Raw genomic sequence first — 17,642 nt, 5'->3', positions numbered from 1 at the left:
TTGTTTTTCCTGTACCTGCTGAGGACCTGCAGAGAGGCTGGCAACAACACCAAAACACAATGTGTCTGATTAGTTAAGATGTGAATCCATGCCAAGCCAGCCCAACAAGACACGTACGGCGTATGCAGGATAAAGTGAGACAAACTTCGCCGTGACTGAGCTTGCAGAGGAAACAGATTTGATCACATCTAGTACATCAAATACCACCAGCAATATGTGGCAAGTCAGCTCACAATTGTTAACACAGATAGCGCTTGCCGATACTATCTCCTTGGCACAATTGTGGAGCTGCGGCGCTAGGCCCGTATCAAACAAAGATGAGATATAATGCAGCACACTTGGATCTCCTCTTATGAGGGGTGAAGGGAAGCTGTCAAAGAACACAAAAACACATCCACCAGCCTCTTGCTTCCCTCGACTGGCTGGGATAAGCCAGGGAGAGGAAGAAGGGGTGGGGGGGTGGCTTGCCTCATTTCTGCCAGTGTGCCCTGTGCGTGTCAGTCCAATATCTTAAAACAACACATGCAAGGCTTTGCTACAGCCAATTACCCAGCTCTTGGCACAGGAACTGAAAAACATCTTCGGAGAACAATAAAGAGAGCTTGGCTCACTGTGCGTGCTGTCAGTAAGTGCTGACAGATTGTTATTTTTAATGAATATACAGCACTTGAATGGCCCATCAAGAGGTCTTTGAGCGAACATTGCTCCTTTGTTCAGAGCATTCATTTTCTATGTAACAGCCAGATATCTTCCAATGAAATTGATATCTAGCATTGTAAGGGAAAAAGCTAACTCAGTTTATCCACTTGATTCCTTTTATAGTCCATGACCTCCCCTCTGCAGCGACTACGCATAGTCAAGAGAGTATAAATACAAGGCATCTGATAATAACATTGACGTCATAAGGTGCTTGACAGTAAATCGCTTCCTGTGTTGATACTAGAAAGCAGAATATTCACATCTTACCTCTCTCTCCTGCCAACATTCAGGCTAATCACTTGTCTTTGAAACACAAAAACCTCCCTTAAGTTTAAATGTCTTTTTTAACGTCGGTCTAGCCACAGAGATGACAGGGGAAAGCACCTTCTCCTACAATGTAGCAACATTATGCCACAGTGCCTTAGTATCATGAAGTCATTCTTAAACTAGACCCTGGCATTGCAAAGGGCAATCATCTTTCATGACGATTCATGGTGAAAGAAAAATGTAGTGACAGCATCTAGGTGGAAAACAGCAAGACGCCTTTCGAGCGCAGCATGTAAACATTGAATTCCTGAGCATGTGTATTGACAAATCATCCAACAAAGAGATGTCAGAGAGCTGCGAAAGGGGATTTTCCTGAGCATCGTCAAGCCTTCAATTTGCCACATATAACTCACAGAGAGCTGCCATTACTCACACATACATTACACTTTAAAGGAAAAGAGCAGGGTTATTACACTTCTCTTATCATTACTCTGCTGCTTCTACCGCCACTGAGCTAGATCGACATTTAATGGAGGGGGAGTGTGTCAATGGAGACGTGATTCAAAGTCATTTTTGAATCTGCAGCTCTTGAGATTCAAACCGAAAAAAATCCCCACTTCCTCTGACCACTGAAGTGTCTGGTTCATGTGGATTTGATAAGGACTCTGCACATTTATACAACCAGAGCCATACACAGGACCTTAGAATATCATGAATGAAACAATCAAAACATAAACAAGACCTCCACAAATCTTCTGTTTTAAACCATTTTGAAAAGATTGTCTTGGCTGATCCTAAAGAAAATTCTCCTTCTACAAAAACCATAAAACAAACATTTAAAATCCCCACTTCCTCTGACCACTGAAGTGACTGGTTCATGTGGATTTTATAAGGACACCGCACATTTATACAACCAGAGCCATACAAAGGACCTTAGAATATCATGAATGAAACAATCAAAACCATTTTGAAAAGATTGTCTTGGCTGATCCTAAAGAAAATTCTCCTTCTACAAAAACCATAAAAACAAACATGAAGGTGCTTTTCCATGAGAGCTGCACTGAAGCAGTAATCAACGTATAGCCTGTAATGGCAGTCGACTGGAAGCTAACCTAGCAAGTCTCAAAGTCTAAGTGGCAGTTAAGGAAAATCTAAATACACTAACCACTAAGCTACAAGCAGACGTGAAAGCCACTTTATAATTAAATGTGCCATAATGCAAGATGTATGGAGGTAGAAGGTTTTAATCAAAAGTGATCGTGATAATTTACCCAGGGAAATGTAAAGTTTGATTGAATAGGTTCTGGTATTTTTTCCCCACAGACAAAAAGAACACTGCAGTTCTTAAAAAATATTTCTTCCCTTTTGTTTACGTGAAACCTTCTGATACTTAAACCCTGGAGTGTGACATGTGCATAATGTCTATATGAACTTTGATTTGCAGTTGAGTGACTTATGGCTGCACCGTGACATCATTATCAGTGGGTTTAAAGAGGTGGCGATTATGACACAAAGTAGAAAGCTCTGTCCATGTTGGATTTTTTTACATAAATTAAACATGATGTGGCGCTGAACTTAACATATCCATGATTTACAACAGACACTTGAGTAAAAATCACCTTGTACTAATACGCTCACAATAAAATACAGTCTTTCAGTGGACTGAACATCGCTTGGCATAAGTGCAGCAGAACAAATGTTCCTCCCTCATGTCTTTATTGAGCATAGAGTACAATCATTACTTATGACGAACACGATTGTGCGAGGCTAGGCTGTGTGTGTAAGGCAGAAAGAAAGTGAACAAGTCAGAGGTGATTCATAATCGCTCAATAAAGACGAATCACTACCTTGAAAGCGCTCTGCCTTATGAAGGTAGAGATATGAACCTGATGGTGTCTCTTTTATGAAAAAGGACAGGTTTTATATGCTTTATAGGACCATAGAAAGTCAGTGATGCCTCTGTTTACTATTTCCAAACTTATAAATCACAATAAGTTCATATTCCAGTGTATTACTCAAACAAAAACCCAGTAAATACCACTACTATTGTACATTACATAGTCAGTACCACATTGATGCTTTAAACTACTTAAGTCTGGCAGGTGAAATGAAAAGTGTCTCTGCTGCTTTTATTTGTTGACAAATGTTTCTGTGAGGGTTTTAGGAGCCTCGCATCTTTGATTTACTAGTCACCAGCAGAGGGTTAGCCGGTGTTAGCATCGTTCCAAACCAGCACACACCTGACTCATAAAAGGTCATAAACTGCAAGCTAATAAACAATAATTGAGCACAAAGTGGAGCACACAAAGACAGCAGGCTAACGCTTCCCTGAGCTAATGACAATAGCTGAATGGGCTCAGGCTACTCCCTGGAACACAGGCACTCCACTTAGCTGATTCAAATTGGGGAAAACGCCTGGTGCGAGGTGCTGCAAGGACACGAGCACGTAAAAACCACACAGCCATTTCATACAATGAACTTCACGTTGTGTGTGTGTGTAGCCCGGCTCCTGCGCTAACCGGTGTCAGCGGTGTGTTTGTACCCAGACATTACACTGCTCCTAGCTGGCATTCCCAAATCAATGCTAGTCACTGGCGCTAGCCGCTAGCATCAGGTCGTGGTAACCGGCAGCAGCAAGGGGCAAGCAAGTCTATCAGCTAACGAGCTAGCTGATGCTAATGGGCAAATTAGCCTAATGGCTAGCAACAGACATTCCACGTTTAAGAACCGTGCGCTAACAAAGTCTCCCCCCTTTCATATGTTTGTCATTTCTCCCTCTTTTGCTGGTGAACGTCAAAGGCAAAGACTGGTTAGAGCTCACAGCACTTACCTTGGAGGGCTTGATCTACAACATCTGTGGTGTGTGTGATGGGAGACTGCAACAACAAACAATAGCAGCAGCAGCAGCAGCAATTAGCCACCGTCAGTTAGCCAAGTGTCGCCACTACAGTAGCGCAGCAGCTGCAGTGCCACCTGTATATCTGCTCTTATGGAGCCACACCGGAGCCGAGCACGTTTGATATAATGCTGTCATAAATGATGGACTTGAGAATAAAGAGGGAGTAATCGCTGCTGGGATGCTCTGACTGGTGTGTGTATGTGTGTGTGTGTATGTGTGTGTGTGTCCGTGTGTGAGTGTGTGTGAGAGGCACTCAGCATGACAGCATCCTTCTTCGTCTTGGGGCGAGAACAGTTGGGGGGTACTCAAAGTTCAACCGGTAAAATATCGTCACCCACTGGTCAAAAATGGGAACTTCCACCAATAGGGAGACACAGACACACACACACACACACACACACACACACACAGAGGGTATTTCTGTGAAAACACCTGATCTACCCTCATCTTTAAAAGCCTGTGACACTGCCAGAGAAAATCTGGACTGTCAGTGAGCCCAGGAAACTAGACAGACATGTCTGTGGGTTCTCATAAGTCTGGGTGAACTACTGCAAAGCAGATAAGTTTATTTGTATCGCACATTTCAACAACAAAGCAATACAAAGTGCTTTGCTTATAATATAAAAGTCATCACAACAAATTGGAAAGGTAACATAAGTCAATAGATAAAAGAAGTATTAAAAAAATAAATAGAAAGACTTAAATGTTGAATAAAAAAAAGTAAGAGACAAAAGTCTGAAAACATAAGTGCCATGTAAGAAAGGAGTAATTTGATTTAAAGGGTTCAGTGTGTAGAATTTAGTGACATCTAGTGGTGTAGTTGCATGGTGCAGCTGAATACCCCTCACCTCACCCTCCCATTCCAGTTTGGAAAGAGAACCTGTGGTAGCTTCAGTTGTCATAAAAACTCAAAAGGTGTTTAGTTTGTCCAGTCTGGGCTACTGTAAAAAACCTGGCCGCCTCTTTAGAGAGGACCTTCTCCAGATGTAAATACAAAGGGCTTATTATATAAAAAAATAATTGATACAATTTAAGAAAAACATTTTTTGAATATAGGACAAAATGTGAATGTCCCTTGCTTGTTTGAAGGTCTTCTGCACAATTTAAGTTACCAACTCCCATTAGATGTCAGCAGCTGCTAGTGCCCACCAGCGGATGTTAATGGACATAACTTCAGTTGTGCAACTGAGCATCATCAAGTGTTTTGGCTGTGTTCCACAAAAATAGCAGTTTTTTTATGTCAATGCTTTGACTGACATGAGTCAGTGTGTACATCTCAGAGCTGCAGAGATATTTTCTTGGCGTAAGTGAGGACTCCAGCGGCAATATCTTGAATTATTGCAGTTTTCTGAGCGTTTTTTTTAGAGACCTTAGAGCACACCATTACAATAGTCGAGTCGGCTGAAGATAAATACATGTACGAGGTTTCCTAAATCCTGCCGAGACATAAGTCCTTTAATCCTCACTATGTTCACAAAGTGGTAATAAGAGGACTCTGTGATTGTGTTATTGTGGCTGTTGGAGTCAAGGTCTGAGTCCAGGACTCTGTTAACGTAACAGATTCAAGCTGAGCGCTGACTTTGAATCATTCTTCCCTGTCTCCAGAAACAAAACATAAGATAACCAATACGATTCAAGGCTAAATTATATATAATAACTACTACACATTGAATATGAATATGAAAATAAATTTGAATAATGGAAAAAAATAGTGACAGATAATAGAACCATAGCTTTGCTATTTATTGTATGATGGGGGTAATGTAATAATGTTTGGTCTTATAGCCAAACATTTTTAAAATAGGACAAGATGGTGTGTAAGGTCTTCCACACTAGCTTGATGATTAGTTACCAACCACCAGAAGATATTAGCAACAGATGTATCATCAGTTGTGCACCCTAGAGTCATCGGGTGTTTTGACCTTTTAATCACATGACACCTTCACTGAGGCAGACCCACCATAGACTGATCAGATCTGAACCTGTGTGTGTGTCCCTGATGTCTTCCTCCTGTCATTGGCTGCAGTGTTCTGCAGTATGTGATGGTTGTGTTATGGTCTGGTGCAGGACTTGTCCATGGATTCCCAGCTCTTTGAGAAACCCGATGGTGAATGTTGCAATAAAACCCTGCAGCCAACCTCCACTGGTCCGACCATTGCTTCCCAGCATCGCCGTTCTGCCTCCGATTCCGTCACTTATATATCAAGATAAAAAAATTCACGAGTCAATATCAGTACTGATTACAATAAAGGTCACATTATCATTTCTTGATGGAAAAGTGTCATCCTCATGTTTGTGTATGGTAATGTCTCCACCTCTCATGCTCTGCTGAGGAATTTTATGTTTCGGCCAGCTGATCTTAAAAGCCTTATACGAGACAACAAGGAACTGATCTTCTTTTGGAAATTCTGGAACAAAAGTCTCTATTTATAAAGTGTGATGCTTGTATTATTTATTATTGTGCTTTATTCTAAAATGTATTCATAAAAAAAAAATCCATTCTTCTATGGATCTACACGTTTGAAATAAACTCAGCTAGAGGTAGATTTATTATGAGTAATATCTCCTCACTGTGCTTACACATTGCATAAACCTAAGAATTATGTAAATTGTACTTTTGTTTACTTTTATTGATTAAATTATATTGTGGTTATTATTGTTATTGTTCCATTGCCCAGCCCTACAATTTTACGTAGTGCAATACACTGTACATTACTCAGGTGGATACAGACTACACTCGAACCTTGGTGCACAACCCTTGAAAACATGTATTTTTGCTATATGTTTTACATTATAAACATATAGGGAAAACAATTTCTATGAGACAAATTGTGATTTGTGAATATAGACTATACAAGTAAAAATGTATAGATTGATTGATTGAGTACAAAGCAAAACAGGAAAAGAACAATATGACAAAATAGATCAAAAGTTTATGTTTGAGTGATGCTTAACATGTAGTGTAAGTCATGAGGCAACTGAAACCGTCACTCTTTGACTTACTTGACTTATTGAGAGGCACACAGGGATCAAACTCTTTGATTGTTGAAAGATAATTGCACCTCCGACATAGTAAAAGATATTTTGTTAAATTAAAATCAAATGTTTTAATTTATCACCTTTAGTTCACCTGGTGTCGAGAGAGTTCTGTGTTTGTAGTGTAAAACCACTAGGTGTTCATACGGCTGCTCATTGTAGTTTATAAGGTTTATTACACAGATTTGACCACTAGATGGCGCAGCCCACAAAGAAAAAAAAAATCAGCATTGCAGTCTTGGAGAGACCTATGCATTGTGAGCCACACTATCAATTTACAAGTCAGACAGATTTACTCTGACAGAGGGTTAACTTTAGGTGGAAACCATTTTAAATCATTTAAGTGTAAGAGAGATTTAGCCTGTACCCATTTGCGGCTAAATGAAATCTGCAGCAGCTGATAGAGGACTCCCCAGGCTCTGTAATATGTAATGAGCACTGCCTTTGTGTCAGTGATTTGTAATACATCTCCTTGGTGAAGGCTAAACAATGGAGGCAGGTTGAGACAGGGCTCACACAAAGTGAAGTGGTGTGGCACAGGCCCAGCTGGCAGTCCCCTGTGGTGCAAAACCACCGCGAATAGACTCATTTATCTTGGCAACACCGAGCACAAAAAAAGAGCTCGCAATAGAACTTCTGGATTCTTTTACCCCGGGGACAGGAATGGCGCCCCACAGCGCGGAGCTCATGTTTCTGCCTCTCTGTGACACTCGGATTACATCACACACACAAACAGAGAGGAGCAGTTACTGAGGAGGACACCATTTACTGCACATATCCCCCTAATCTGCTACAAGACTCTGAAGAAAGCTTTTAAACTTGATAGTAATATTTATGAGCTACAGTGATCAAACTGCAGAATTTAATTAGAAAATTCAAATGTTTTTCTTGGTTTTATCTGTGAGATCTAGATGTAGATTCGATAAAAAAACATCTATTTGAGTAAGGAACTCACATTTGATGATTAAAAGCAAAACACATAGTAAAATGATCAACATGACGATAAAAAAAAACGACAAAACATTTCAAACTATATTGTTTAATACATATTTCTTCCAACGCTTACAGCAGCACGAGACCTTGTCAGATGCGACACATTGCACATACAGTACTTTTACCACTGCTCTAGGCAGAGCCATACTATAGTTACAGTAGCTCAAGTAGAGGACCAAGAATCACAACAACTCACGAGAAGCTAAACAAAAGAATCTCTCACACGGTAACACAGACACAAACATAGGGACCAACACTAATCCGGAGCAAAAGCCTAGTTTGCGGATGAGCCTGACTGTTGTCGGACTAGGGGATGTACTGAGCCTCTACACGCCACAGACCACAGACTTGGACCCTGGGTTTCAGCTGTGTTCTCTCAATCTTCTCTCCAGACAGGGAAGGCGACCTAGTGTGGCGTAAATGTGTGGGCGTTAGTCACGAGCGATGAACACAGAGAGGCCCAGGGAGGAAGACTTTGCTCAGATGGGGTGTCTGAAGTTCTGGCCAGCGAAACGGGCCTTGTCTCCAAGCTCCTCCTCAATCCTGAGTGAGAGAGATTAAAGTTTATTAACGCCGTTGGATCTACTGCCTGTGAAAAGCTGCAGTACTGAGCAATGAACACACAAGTCAAACTTACCTGAGCAGCTGGTTGTACTTGGCCAAGCGCTCAGATCGGCAAGGTGCACCTGTCTTGATCTGGAGGAGACGATAATTGACATTAAAAACCAAATACGTGATTAAAAGTCTCTACATTACTGAGACCGAGCCGATGAATAGATTCAAATTATGAACCAGTTGTGGTTTTACCTGTCCAGTGCAGAGACCAACTACCAGGTCGGCAATGAAGGTGTCCTCTGTCTCTCCTGAGCGATGGCTGACCATCACGCCCCAGCCGTTACTCTGGGCCATCTTGCAGCTGAAAAAATTAAAACCCACACACACGTAAAGAAAACCTGTTAGGTTAGCTTACGCTTTATTTACTCTCTTGAGATTTTGGAAACAAAGCTTGACGGCTCTGCTGTTGTGGACACTCACGCCTGCAGGGACTCTGTGACGGAGCCGATCTGGTTGACTTTGAGCAGCAGGCAGTTGCAGGCCTTCTCGGCCACACCCTTAGCAATGCGCTTGGGGTTGGTGACGGTGAGATCATCGCCAACCACCTGGATACTGGTGCTGGCGGTGAATTTGGACCACCCCTCCCAGTCATCCTGGTCGAAGGGGTCCTCGATGGACACAACTGTTGGGTAGGAGAAGAAAAAGGAAAGAGATGTGTTACAATAGTTCATTAATCAAACACATTAGAATTGTTTCAAATAGACATTTTTGGTCCATGGTTAGTATTGGGACCTTAAATCTGCAAAAACTGAGATTTCTGGCCACCTGGGGGCAGCGGAAACAAGCTTTTATATGCTCTACAAGCAGCTGCACCATGGATTTTAAGAGATTCTTTGCTGGAAATAGCTTCCTGCTGCTAACAATATTTATTAGCTTGGTCAGAGTCCTTCATGATTTGCCTTTTTTTCCTGCCTTACTAAATGGACCCCTGCAAAATTGGGGAACAGAAACCTTTCCAGCTGTAAATCAGAGACCATGTGTTCAAACTCACCAGGGTAATCTTTGACAAAGCTCAAGTAGAGTTCAGCCAGTTTGTCAGAGGAAATGTAGCGGCTGGGGTCATCAGGCGACTTGAAGTCCAGGTCATACTTTCCGGCCTTGAAGAATTCTGAGGCAGCCACGTCCATGCCGATGACAATCTTGTCAGTGTAGCCGGCCTTGGCGATGGCTTCCTTCAGCAGCTCCAGGGCTGAAAGGAGAACAACACGCTACATTAGAAAAATGTGATCAATCAATCACAACTTTTTCACAAATGATTCACCATAGACTACTCTGCTCCACTGGGGCATTTGCCATATCAGCATCTTAGCCTGACACTGGAGTCACAGTCAAAGCACTCGGTGCTGAGCTGAGGCCTTAATATAGAAACCGTATGTCAGGCCAAGAGTGAGATGATAAGTAAAACACTTCCCTGGAAATGCACTGCCTCAGTCTGGACAAGTCAAGGCACACAGCAACAAATCCATGTATGCCCTCTTAATGATGCTTAAAATAAGCATTTGTTCAGATGGATCTTTACTCTATTGGCTTGTAATGAAGAGTTTTAACGACTTTCTGACGTTTCCTCTCACCTTCCTTGTTCTCCAGGATGTTGGGGGCGAAGCCTCCCTCATCTCCTACGTTGGTGGCGTCCTGGCCGTACTTCTTCTTGATGACATTCTTCAGGTTGTGGTAGACCTCGGCACCGATTTGCATGGCCTCCTTGAAAGTGCTGGCTCCCACAGGCAGGATCATGAACTCCTGCATGGCGAGCTTGTTGCCAGCGTGGGAGCCGCCGTTGATGACGTTGAAAGCCTGACGGGAAGCAGACAGGAAACTTAGCTGAATATGATGGTATTGAAGAGTCTTTAAAAAGCCTATGGTAGCTGAACTATCATGCTCACAGGGACAGGGAGGATGACTTCAGGGTTGCCAGCCAGGTCAGCAATGTGGCGGTAGAGGGGGACGCCCTTCTCTGCTGCACCAGCCTTGCACACAGCCAGGGACACGCCCAGGATGGCATTAGCACCAAACTTTGCTGAGGGAGGACAGACACAAATATTTCACTATACTGTGCGTTGTTACGTTTCCGAAATAGTATTATCTTCTAACATCTATATATTATGTATATCAGGAGCTCATGATCTTGAAATAATAAAGTTCTGACTTTTCTGTTGCATGACAACACAATTTATGGACGGCTATTGGTGTTCATGTGGAATTTTTTTAATGAAGACCATGATTTCATCAATGAAAGCAAACTATTTCAATATCCGACTTTACCAACCCCCGTGAATATGGGAAAAAATGGAAATTAAAAAATTAAGTGTCCAAAATCAATACTTCAGTTCTACCTGCTTAACAGACACTGAATAGTACGTTGGGATTTCTCACACATATTGTTTCCAGAATACTGCATTGTGGGAAAATTAGCTATATATAATGTCGACACAATTTTTTTATGCAGAACATCGTGGATAAATGTATCCATCAGAATTAAGGTGCAAATTTAAATATCCACTAGAAAAACAGTTCTGCTCACTTGACATGAATACACCCAATTATCATGGATAAATTAATGTTGAAAAATAAGATATATTTCATACTTAAGTGTATATGTCAGTAGACAGAATTGTTTGAATTTCAGATCACTAAGCTCAACTTAATGTAGCATCTTACACTTGTTTTCTGTGCCGTCCATGTCCAGCATCAGCTGGTCGATCTTCTCCTGCTCCACAACACTCACGTTCTGGATTAGACACAATATCAAATGTTACACTGTACATGCAGATATGAAAAAAAAGACTTAACACTTTTAGTTACAACTCGTTAGTTCAGAAGAACACACAATAATGTTAGGATAATCCCAGCATCTCAGAATTATTAAAGAACCACTGAAGCTCTGCTGTTAATACAACCGTTAATTTCTAAAATACAAAACAAGGTCAGTGTAAAGTACTCAGCTGCTGAACGTGTCAGTTTAATGCCACTTCTTAACACTTGTTCCACTGTACAGTTAGTCATTGGGAGACGGTTCGTGCTGCTGTTGCCAGAGCTACTAATGTTTTTAGCAGAGTTCCTACTAAGATTTTAAATGTAATAGTAATATTTATCAAACAATTAATGGGCTCACCTTGCTAACCAGTGCAGGTGCAATAGTTTTATTGATATGATCAACAGCTTTTGAGACACCTGCAAGGGACAAGCAGACCGTGACTGATGCAGACAGAAGAACACCATGCAGCCGCAGACAACACAGATGACCACAGAGAAACCATCCCATCTTAGGAAGGTGTAATGTTGATGTAATTTAGATCGGTGAACATCTGTGAATGCCTGCCAGGGTTAGTTTCCAAAGGCAAACTCCATTCTTCATGCTGCTGATATGTCAAAGCGTCATAATGTGACTCCCCACTTTATTTACCTGGTTACACAAGGCAGGGGCCAAGAATTCATTAATATATTTAACTGCTCTTTTGACTCCTAACAGAGGAAAGAGAGACGGACGAAGTGGAAATGAGGAAGTAAGAGATGACGACAGACGGGAGAATGTATAATAGTGTTGAAAGGACATTAAACATGAGAGCAGAATAAAGCTGGAAAGTTTAAAGGGGGAAATGAAGACAAGGCCTTACCTTTGCCCATGTAGCGAGTTTTGTCATTGTCACGGAGCTCCAGAGCCTCATAGATGCCAGTGGAAGCACCGCTGGGCACTGCAGCTCTGAAAAGACCTTGAACACAAAGAGAGGGCATTTTGGAATTTGTCATTTCGTAAAGTGCTGGGTCGTGTCCAGGATAGACGGCAAAGTACCCACTGCAGTTTGAAAGATGTTTCCATTTAATTTTATTATATGAACAATTACCATTAAAGCCAACCTATAAAAATTTGATCCATTGGAAATTAAAACAGCATCAATAGTTAACAGAACTCAGAAGTTTATTGTTTGGTTTACTCGATAGTTGTTTTTGAGTGTTCTAACCATAATTCTTATGAGTTCGTAGTACTGTTCGGGTTTACAGTGTACTTTGAGAACTATATATATTCATATATCAAATTCTGCAAACAAAAACGTGTTCTTTGGGGCATTTAGCACAGGACGGACTTCTTCATATTCAAGGAGCATCTACAAGTAAAATGCCCTCTGAGTTCAGCTTATGAGAAATGCAGGATGTGTGGTGAAAGTTGCACTGGCTGTTATGTAACAGGAGAAGGACGGGCTGCCAACTGAGCATGTGCGATGCATCTGTGGAAGGATGCCAAGCGGCCAGGCCCATAACACTGAAAGGGCCTCCATTTTGGATTCACCCAAGTGAGGAGGAATTGAGGGGATGAGCAAAAATCCATTTGGTCTGCTCTGTGGAGCGGCAGGGACGGTGCGAGTCTGAGGGGATTTAGGCCAGAGCTGCTGGTTAAACCTGGAGCTCAGGATTAACACATCATCTGCATCAAGAAATGCAGCCAGAGGAGGAGGGGGTGCTGGGAGCAATCAATCAGGCTATAAACTGACATTTTATATTTGCTTTATAAAATAAAAACAACCAAAAGAGTCAGTAATAAAAGCCGCTGAAATTACAATATTCCAGGCACAAGCATAGGAGGCTTTCTAGTGTCCCTGTGCCTGTGTGGCGAGCTGGTTACATAACACAGCAGAAGCCATTACAGTTCCTGTGGCAGACGCTGCTGATGATGATGCCAAAACAAGCCTGGGGGACTTTAAAGGGAATCTTGTCAGAAAAGAAAAAACAATGGGTAAAGGTGCAATTTACAGTAAACTGGAGCACCTCACGCCCATCCAGCACTAGGCCTGCAGAGTACAGCCAGTGCATTCGAGGCAGTGGAGCCGGTCCCTCTTACTTCCATGTCAATGCTCATTCAGGTTTCTTCATTAACATTCTCCGGACACTGCACTGGGTTGAGCTGTTCCTTTGTTTTAGCTCTCGGAACAGATACGGCTCGCCAGACATTTCAATCACAGCCCGGCCATTAGCTAATTGAATAAACTCAATACGTGCTAAACAGAACACCGCTATTTGTCTGCAGATTATGTAATCTACAGTTAAATAAGGAAAAACCCACTTAAGGTTTAATTGACCTGACACCTCTAACTTTTTCAACTCAACTCACAGGTTTCCTCGATGCACAAACTGTATGAGCAACATGTGCTTCCACGCAGGAACCATTACAGTAACAAAATGCTGTAGAGGCAGTCTGATATTACAGGAGCTATTTTCACTCATTCACCATCTGATCTCATCCACTCTGGTCAGGAGCTGTCGACAGTGAAGCCACACTGGCTTTACCACCCTGAGCTACTACTTATCTAGTTCTCACATTAAAATTTGTTATAAATAATGAATGTAACTGCTGGTTTTATGCCAAGTTATGATTTGTAGATGTTGTACATACAGTTAAGTGTGATTTGTAACTAAGGTCGTATGTAGCAGGGTAGCTAGTGGTGCCAGCCTCGGCCACAGTATATAAAAGGGTATATATTAGCCATACAGTACCTTTCTTGGTGTACAGATCGACCTCCACTGTGGGGTTGCCACGGGAGTCAAAAATCTCACGAGCGTGGATCTTCAGGATAGACATGGTTCTGGATCTGCAGAGGAAACGACAGGAAACAGAGGTCATTACAGTTCTGTTCTGTTCCACAGGCCAAGGACAAAGACGCTGGTTAGCTTGCACTGTCACTTACTGAATGTGAGTCACAGCAGTGAGTTGGCAGAATTTTGAAATGCTCAATGACAAACTTGAGACAAAATGTGATCTAATTTGCAGTCGGAGTTTGGAGACACTGAGCCAAGCTATGAACCCGCTCATGGATCCTCTGATTCAACAAATATCTTGGCCGTGCCCACTCCCTGTAGCCGATGACGTGAGCTGGGGAGGAAGTCAAAGAGAGGCGGGGCTTATGCAGCATGAAACAAATCTCTGCAAGGTCCAACCGTTGACTTGTATCAGATTACAAAACAGCATTGCAAAATACTTGCAAAACACAGTCAAACAGTGAAGTCAGAAGACTTGATAGCAAGAATGAAAAAGATAAGATAAACGAGTGGCTCTATTTGTGCACGTATCAGTGGTTTCTTACGAATTACAGGACTTAGTAGTGTTCAAATAACCAAAAGCCTTCGTTATCTCTGCAAAATTCCAGTGCTGGAGGTCAGAGAAGGTTTGGAAGCCAGACTGTCGGGCCCTGACGCCTGCAGCGCTATTGATTTTCATTTGTTTTATCTAACTTGCCCTGAATCACCCGAACTAACGTGTGCATCAACCCACAGTGGACATGCATGACTGAACTTTGAGAACAACCTCCACAGCTGAGCTACAGCGGAAACAATGGAAAAATCCACCGTCCTGAAAAGTGGAAACTTGCCACCGGCTGCAGCCGAGAGGTAAAATCACTAAAACACTTAGGCTAATGGAAATGGTTGAACAGCCTATTCATATTTGGTGTTGAAGCACAGTACTTTCTTTTAGACTGAACACAATGTGACCTTGGCACAGAGTTTTAGTTGATAGATAGTTCAGGCTCTTGGCTCTTGGCAGCAGATGCACTCACCACAAACACATTATGTCTACTTCTATTCCATTTCAAGGTGTTTCCTGCCAGATTCTTGCTACAAATAGAAAGCAAGGAGGTAACCCGGTGGCACAAAATGGCAGCCACTGATAAATAAATAATTCCAGGTCGATACTTGATATGTCTTGCATGCACAGTAGGGTTTGGCTGCATTAGGGTAAACCATCAAATCATTATTGCACATTAATAAGGATTTAGTAAACTACATGGAAACTGCATGGATCTTCTGCAGCTGTGTTGGGCAGAGACGTGACTATCACACCATCAGTGGAAGAGAAACACGGACCATTGTGTAATGTCTCCTCATGCAGTAGTTTTCCTCTGTCAGTCGGACACACCCCCCTCTTCATGTCTGCTGCAAGCAAATGGTAGATCAGCCTGAAGCAGCAAGAGAGGAGGCTGAGAAACCCCACCACTACCACCACCACCATCATCCTTCTTCTTATCATCTTCATCATCCTTCTTATCATCTTCATCATCCTTCTAATCATCATCATCATCCTTATCATCATCCTTCTTATAATCTGCATCATCCTGTAAGGCCTAATGATGGCTCTTTAACAGATGGAAACGACTGTCTGCTAGAAAGTTGGGGCTGCAACTTGACGCCCCCTTTCTCACACCCACACCCCCACTCACCCACTCACACACACACACACACACACCCACTGCAGCAGCAGCAGCTCTAAATGGAGTGACATCCCAGCTGACGTTCAAAAATAGACGCAGGGCTACAATCTACACACTCGCACGCCCATTGACCGAGGGTCGCATGAAAACCCAGGAAACGAGCAGAGTTAATGATCAGCTGACACGATGACACTGAGGTGAAAGTCGAACATGAAGAAGAACACCATGTTCACATTTACACAACACGAACATTTTTCCCCCAAAAGACAACACAAACCCTCTGAGGTCAAACACCGGAAGCTGGTCCGCCCGGAGCTGCTCGCTGCCAGCGGCCGGTGGATCACAGGTGTGATGGAGGAGCAGGAGTTTTACCTTCAGGCCTTCACTGTGTGCAAGGTCGGTGCTGCTGCGTGTGTCTGTCGGGAGGACGGGCAGAGAAGACAGTCGTGACGCGCCGGCGCGGCTGATAAGTGGACGGGAACCCGGAAGCAGCTGTTGCGACGGAGCGACGCGATTGGCTGGGCGCTGAGTCAGGAGGGTGGGGGTAGACGAAGGAGACGAGGAGACGAGCACGTTCACGAGAAGAGGATGAAGGGGATGCGGGGTTTTGGCGTCTCATCACTTGTGATAAAGTCTGTGTGTGTGTGTTACTGTGTTTAACATGTTTAATTCGAAGCGGATTGTGGGTAATGTAGTTTTTATTTATTTGATATAGTTATTTGGGTGGGAGGCATCATGCGGAGAGATGACGCAGAAATGAGTACGTGCAGAACAGCAGGCAGAGCCAATGCGGTGTTCGGTCACATGGCGATTGTCGGTCACTTTTTCCCACCGTGAATTTCCCCCACGTATGAGACGATGGAGACGTGTTCGCTTATTCATTTTCAGATCAGACCCACAGGAAGTGTTCAACCGATGGTTTGCAAACCAAAAGATGGCCACAGGAAAGGCTGGAGGAAAAGAAGGAGGAAGAGTACAAGTTGTTCTTCTCAATGAAATAAAATATGTACTGCAAGTTTGAGGTGGTTTCCTTTTATTTTACTTTATGCCCCTTCTTCATTACATTAGGAGGGAAGCATCAGTTACCAGTTTTGTGGAATGACTGTAAAACATAAGATGATCTAAATGGATCCTATGTTTTAAATTTGAAAAGTAGTTTTTTGAACAAATGTAGGGTCAATGAAAAAGAAGAACTAGAAATAGAAAAAAATTGAAGTTGTTTCTGCAGCTTTTAAATGACACTTGAATAACATAATATCTAATATAAAATCATGTACTTCCAGTTTGAGTGGTTTCCTTTTTTCTACTTCACACCTCTACTCCATTACATGATGTAAGGAAGTAAAGTAGTTTTTACTCCACTACATTTATCTAACAGCATTTGTAAATAACTGTGTAAGCTATTTTAAAAAAGAAGGTATTATTAGTATTAAAGTAGAGTAATTTATCAACCTGTTGATAAAATATGATGCAGCATTATTCATTCAAGTACAGAACAGGAGGAAGCGAAGGAAGCTAGAATTGGCCCCACCCTGACCTACTACAACACTGAACTACAGCTTATATACACCAATAATCATCATACTATGATATAATACATTAATAAGAGGTATGCTGCTTAGTTTGTGCTTTTACTTTTGACATTTTAAGCTCAATTTGTTGCAGATATGTGTTTATTCTTTTAAAAAATCTAAAAATTAAGGAGCAATACTGGGTTAACTTGGACCAGTACCCATGGGTAGAAAACCACTGTGTCAATAATCAAACTGTAGTATGGAACAGAGTGAGACATTGTGTTAAAAACCAGGCCTGCAGCAGTAATCCATTCAGACATTGCAGTGATGAATCCAATCATGAGAAAAGAGGGGGTTTCCCCAGACGTCTGACTTCTCATCATTCCCACGACAGCAGTTTCATGCAGCTGCGCAGTGCAGTGC

General features: G+C 42.3%; 2 protein-coding genes across 4 annotated transcripts in view; both read right to left on the bottom strand.

Moving 5' to 3' along the window:
* Positions 1-3,841, bottom strand: part of rerea (arginine-glutamic acid dipeptide (RE) repeats a) — a 123,907-nt gene extending 120,066 nt beyond the window's left edge. The window contains exon 1 of the mRNA XM_061074248.1: positions 3,797-3,841. The gene's annotated coding sequence lies outside the window, so the exon portion shown is untranslated. The remainder of the gene's footprint in view (positions 1-3,796) is intronic.
* Positions 3,842-7,924: 4,083 nt separating this feature from the next.
* eno1a (enolase 1a, (alpha)) lies at positions 7,925-16,163 on the bottom strand. 3 transcript variants are annotated; one of them, XM_061075306.1, is made up of 13 exons: positions 16,078-16,125; positions 14,188-14,372; positions 13,997-14,091; positions 12,124-12,219; positions 11,622-11,680; positions 11,168-11,237; positions 10,393-10,526; positions 10,081-10,303; positions 9,501-9,698; positions 8,930-9,131; positions 8,702-8,810; positions 8,532-8,590; positions 7,925-8,437 (listed from the first exon to the last, which is right to left on the bottom strand). In XM_061075306.1, exons 2-13 carry the CDS (start codon positions 14,310-14,312, stop codon positions 8,374-8,376), a joined length of 1,434 nt encoding a protein of 477 aa, XP_060931289.1. In that variant the 5' UTR covers positions 14,313-14,372; positions 16,078-16,125; the 3' UTR covers positions 7,925-8,373. The 3 variants fall into 3 exon arrangements, with proteins under 3 accessions (XP_060931289.1, XP_060931290.1, XP_060931291.1); XM_061075307.1 differs by lacking the exon at positions 14,188-14,372 and having other exon boundaries at positions 16,078-16,163; XM_061075308.1 differs by lacking the exons at positions 14,188-14,372; positions 16,078-16,125 and adding an exon at positions 15,983-16,049.
* Between the last annotated feature and the right edge of the window lie 1,479 nt (positions 16,164-17,642).

This window comes from Limanda limanda, chromosome 7 (genome assembly GCF_963576545.1).
Source record: "Limanda limanda chromosome 7, fLimLim1.1, whole genome shotgun sequence".
Classification (NCBI taxonomy): domain Eukaryota; kingdom Metazoa; phylum Chordata; class Actinopteri; order Pleuronectiformes; family Pleuronectidae; genus Limanda; species Limanda limanda.
The sequence above is the reverse complement of the archived record's forward strand: the minus strand, read 5'-3'. Positions and strand labels throughout refer to the sequence as shown.

Excerpts from the sequence above, each read along its gene's own strand:
- eno1a (XM_061075306.1), bottom strand. The coding sequence starts at position 14,312 with ATGAGCGGGTTCATAGCTTGGCTCAGTGTCTCCAAACTCCGACTGCAA. Across the intron at positions 9,132-9,500 it reads CTTTGTCAAAGATTACCCTG|TTGTGTCCATCGAGGACCCC; the intron begins GTGAGTTTGAAC and ends CCTACCCAACAG. Across the intron at positions 8,591-8,701 it reads TTGGTCTCTGCACTGGACAG|ATCAAGACAGGTGCACCTTG; the intron begins GTAAAACCACAA and ends CGTCTCCTCCAG.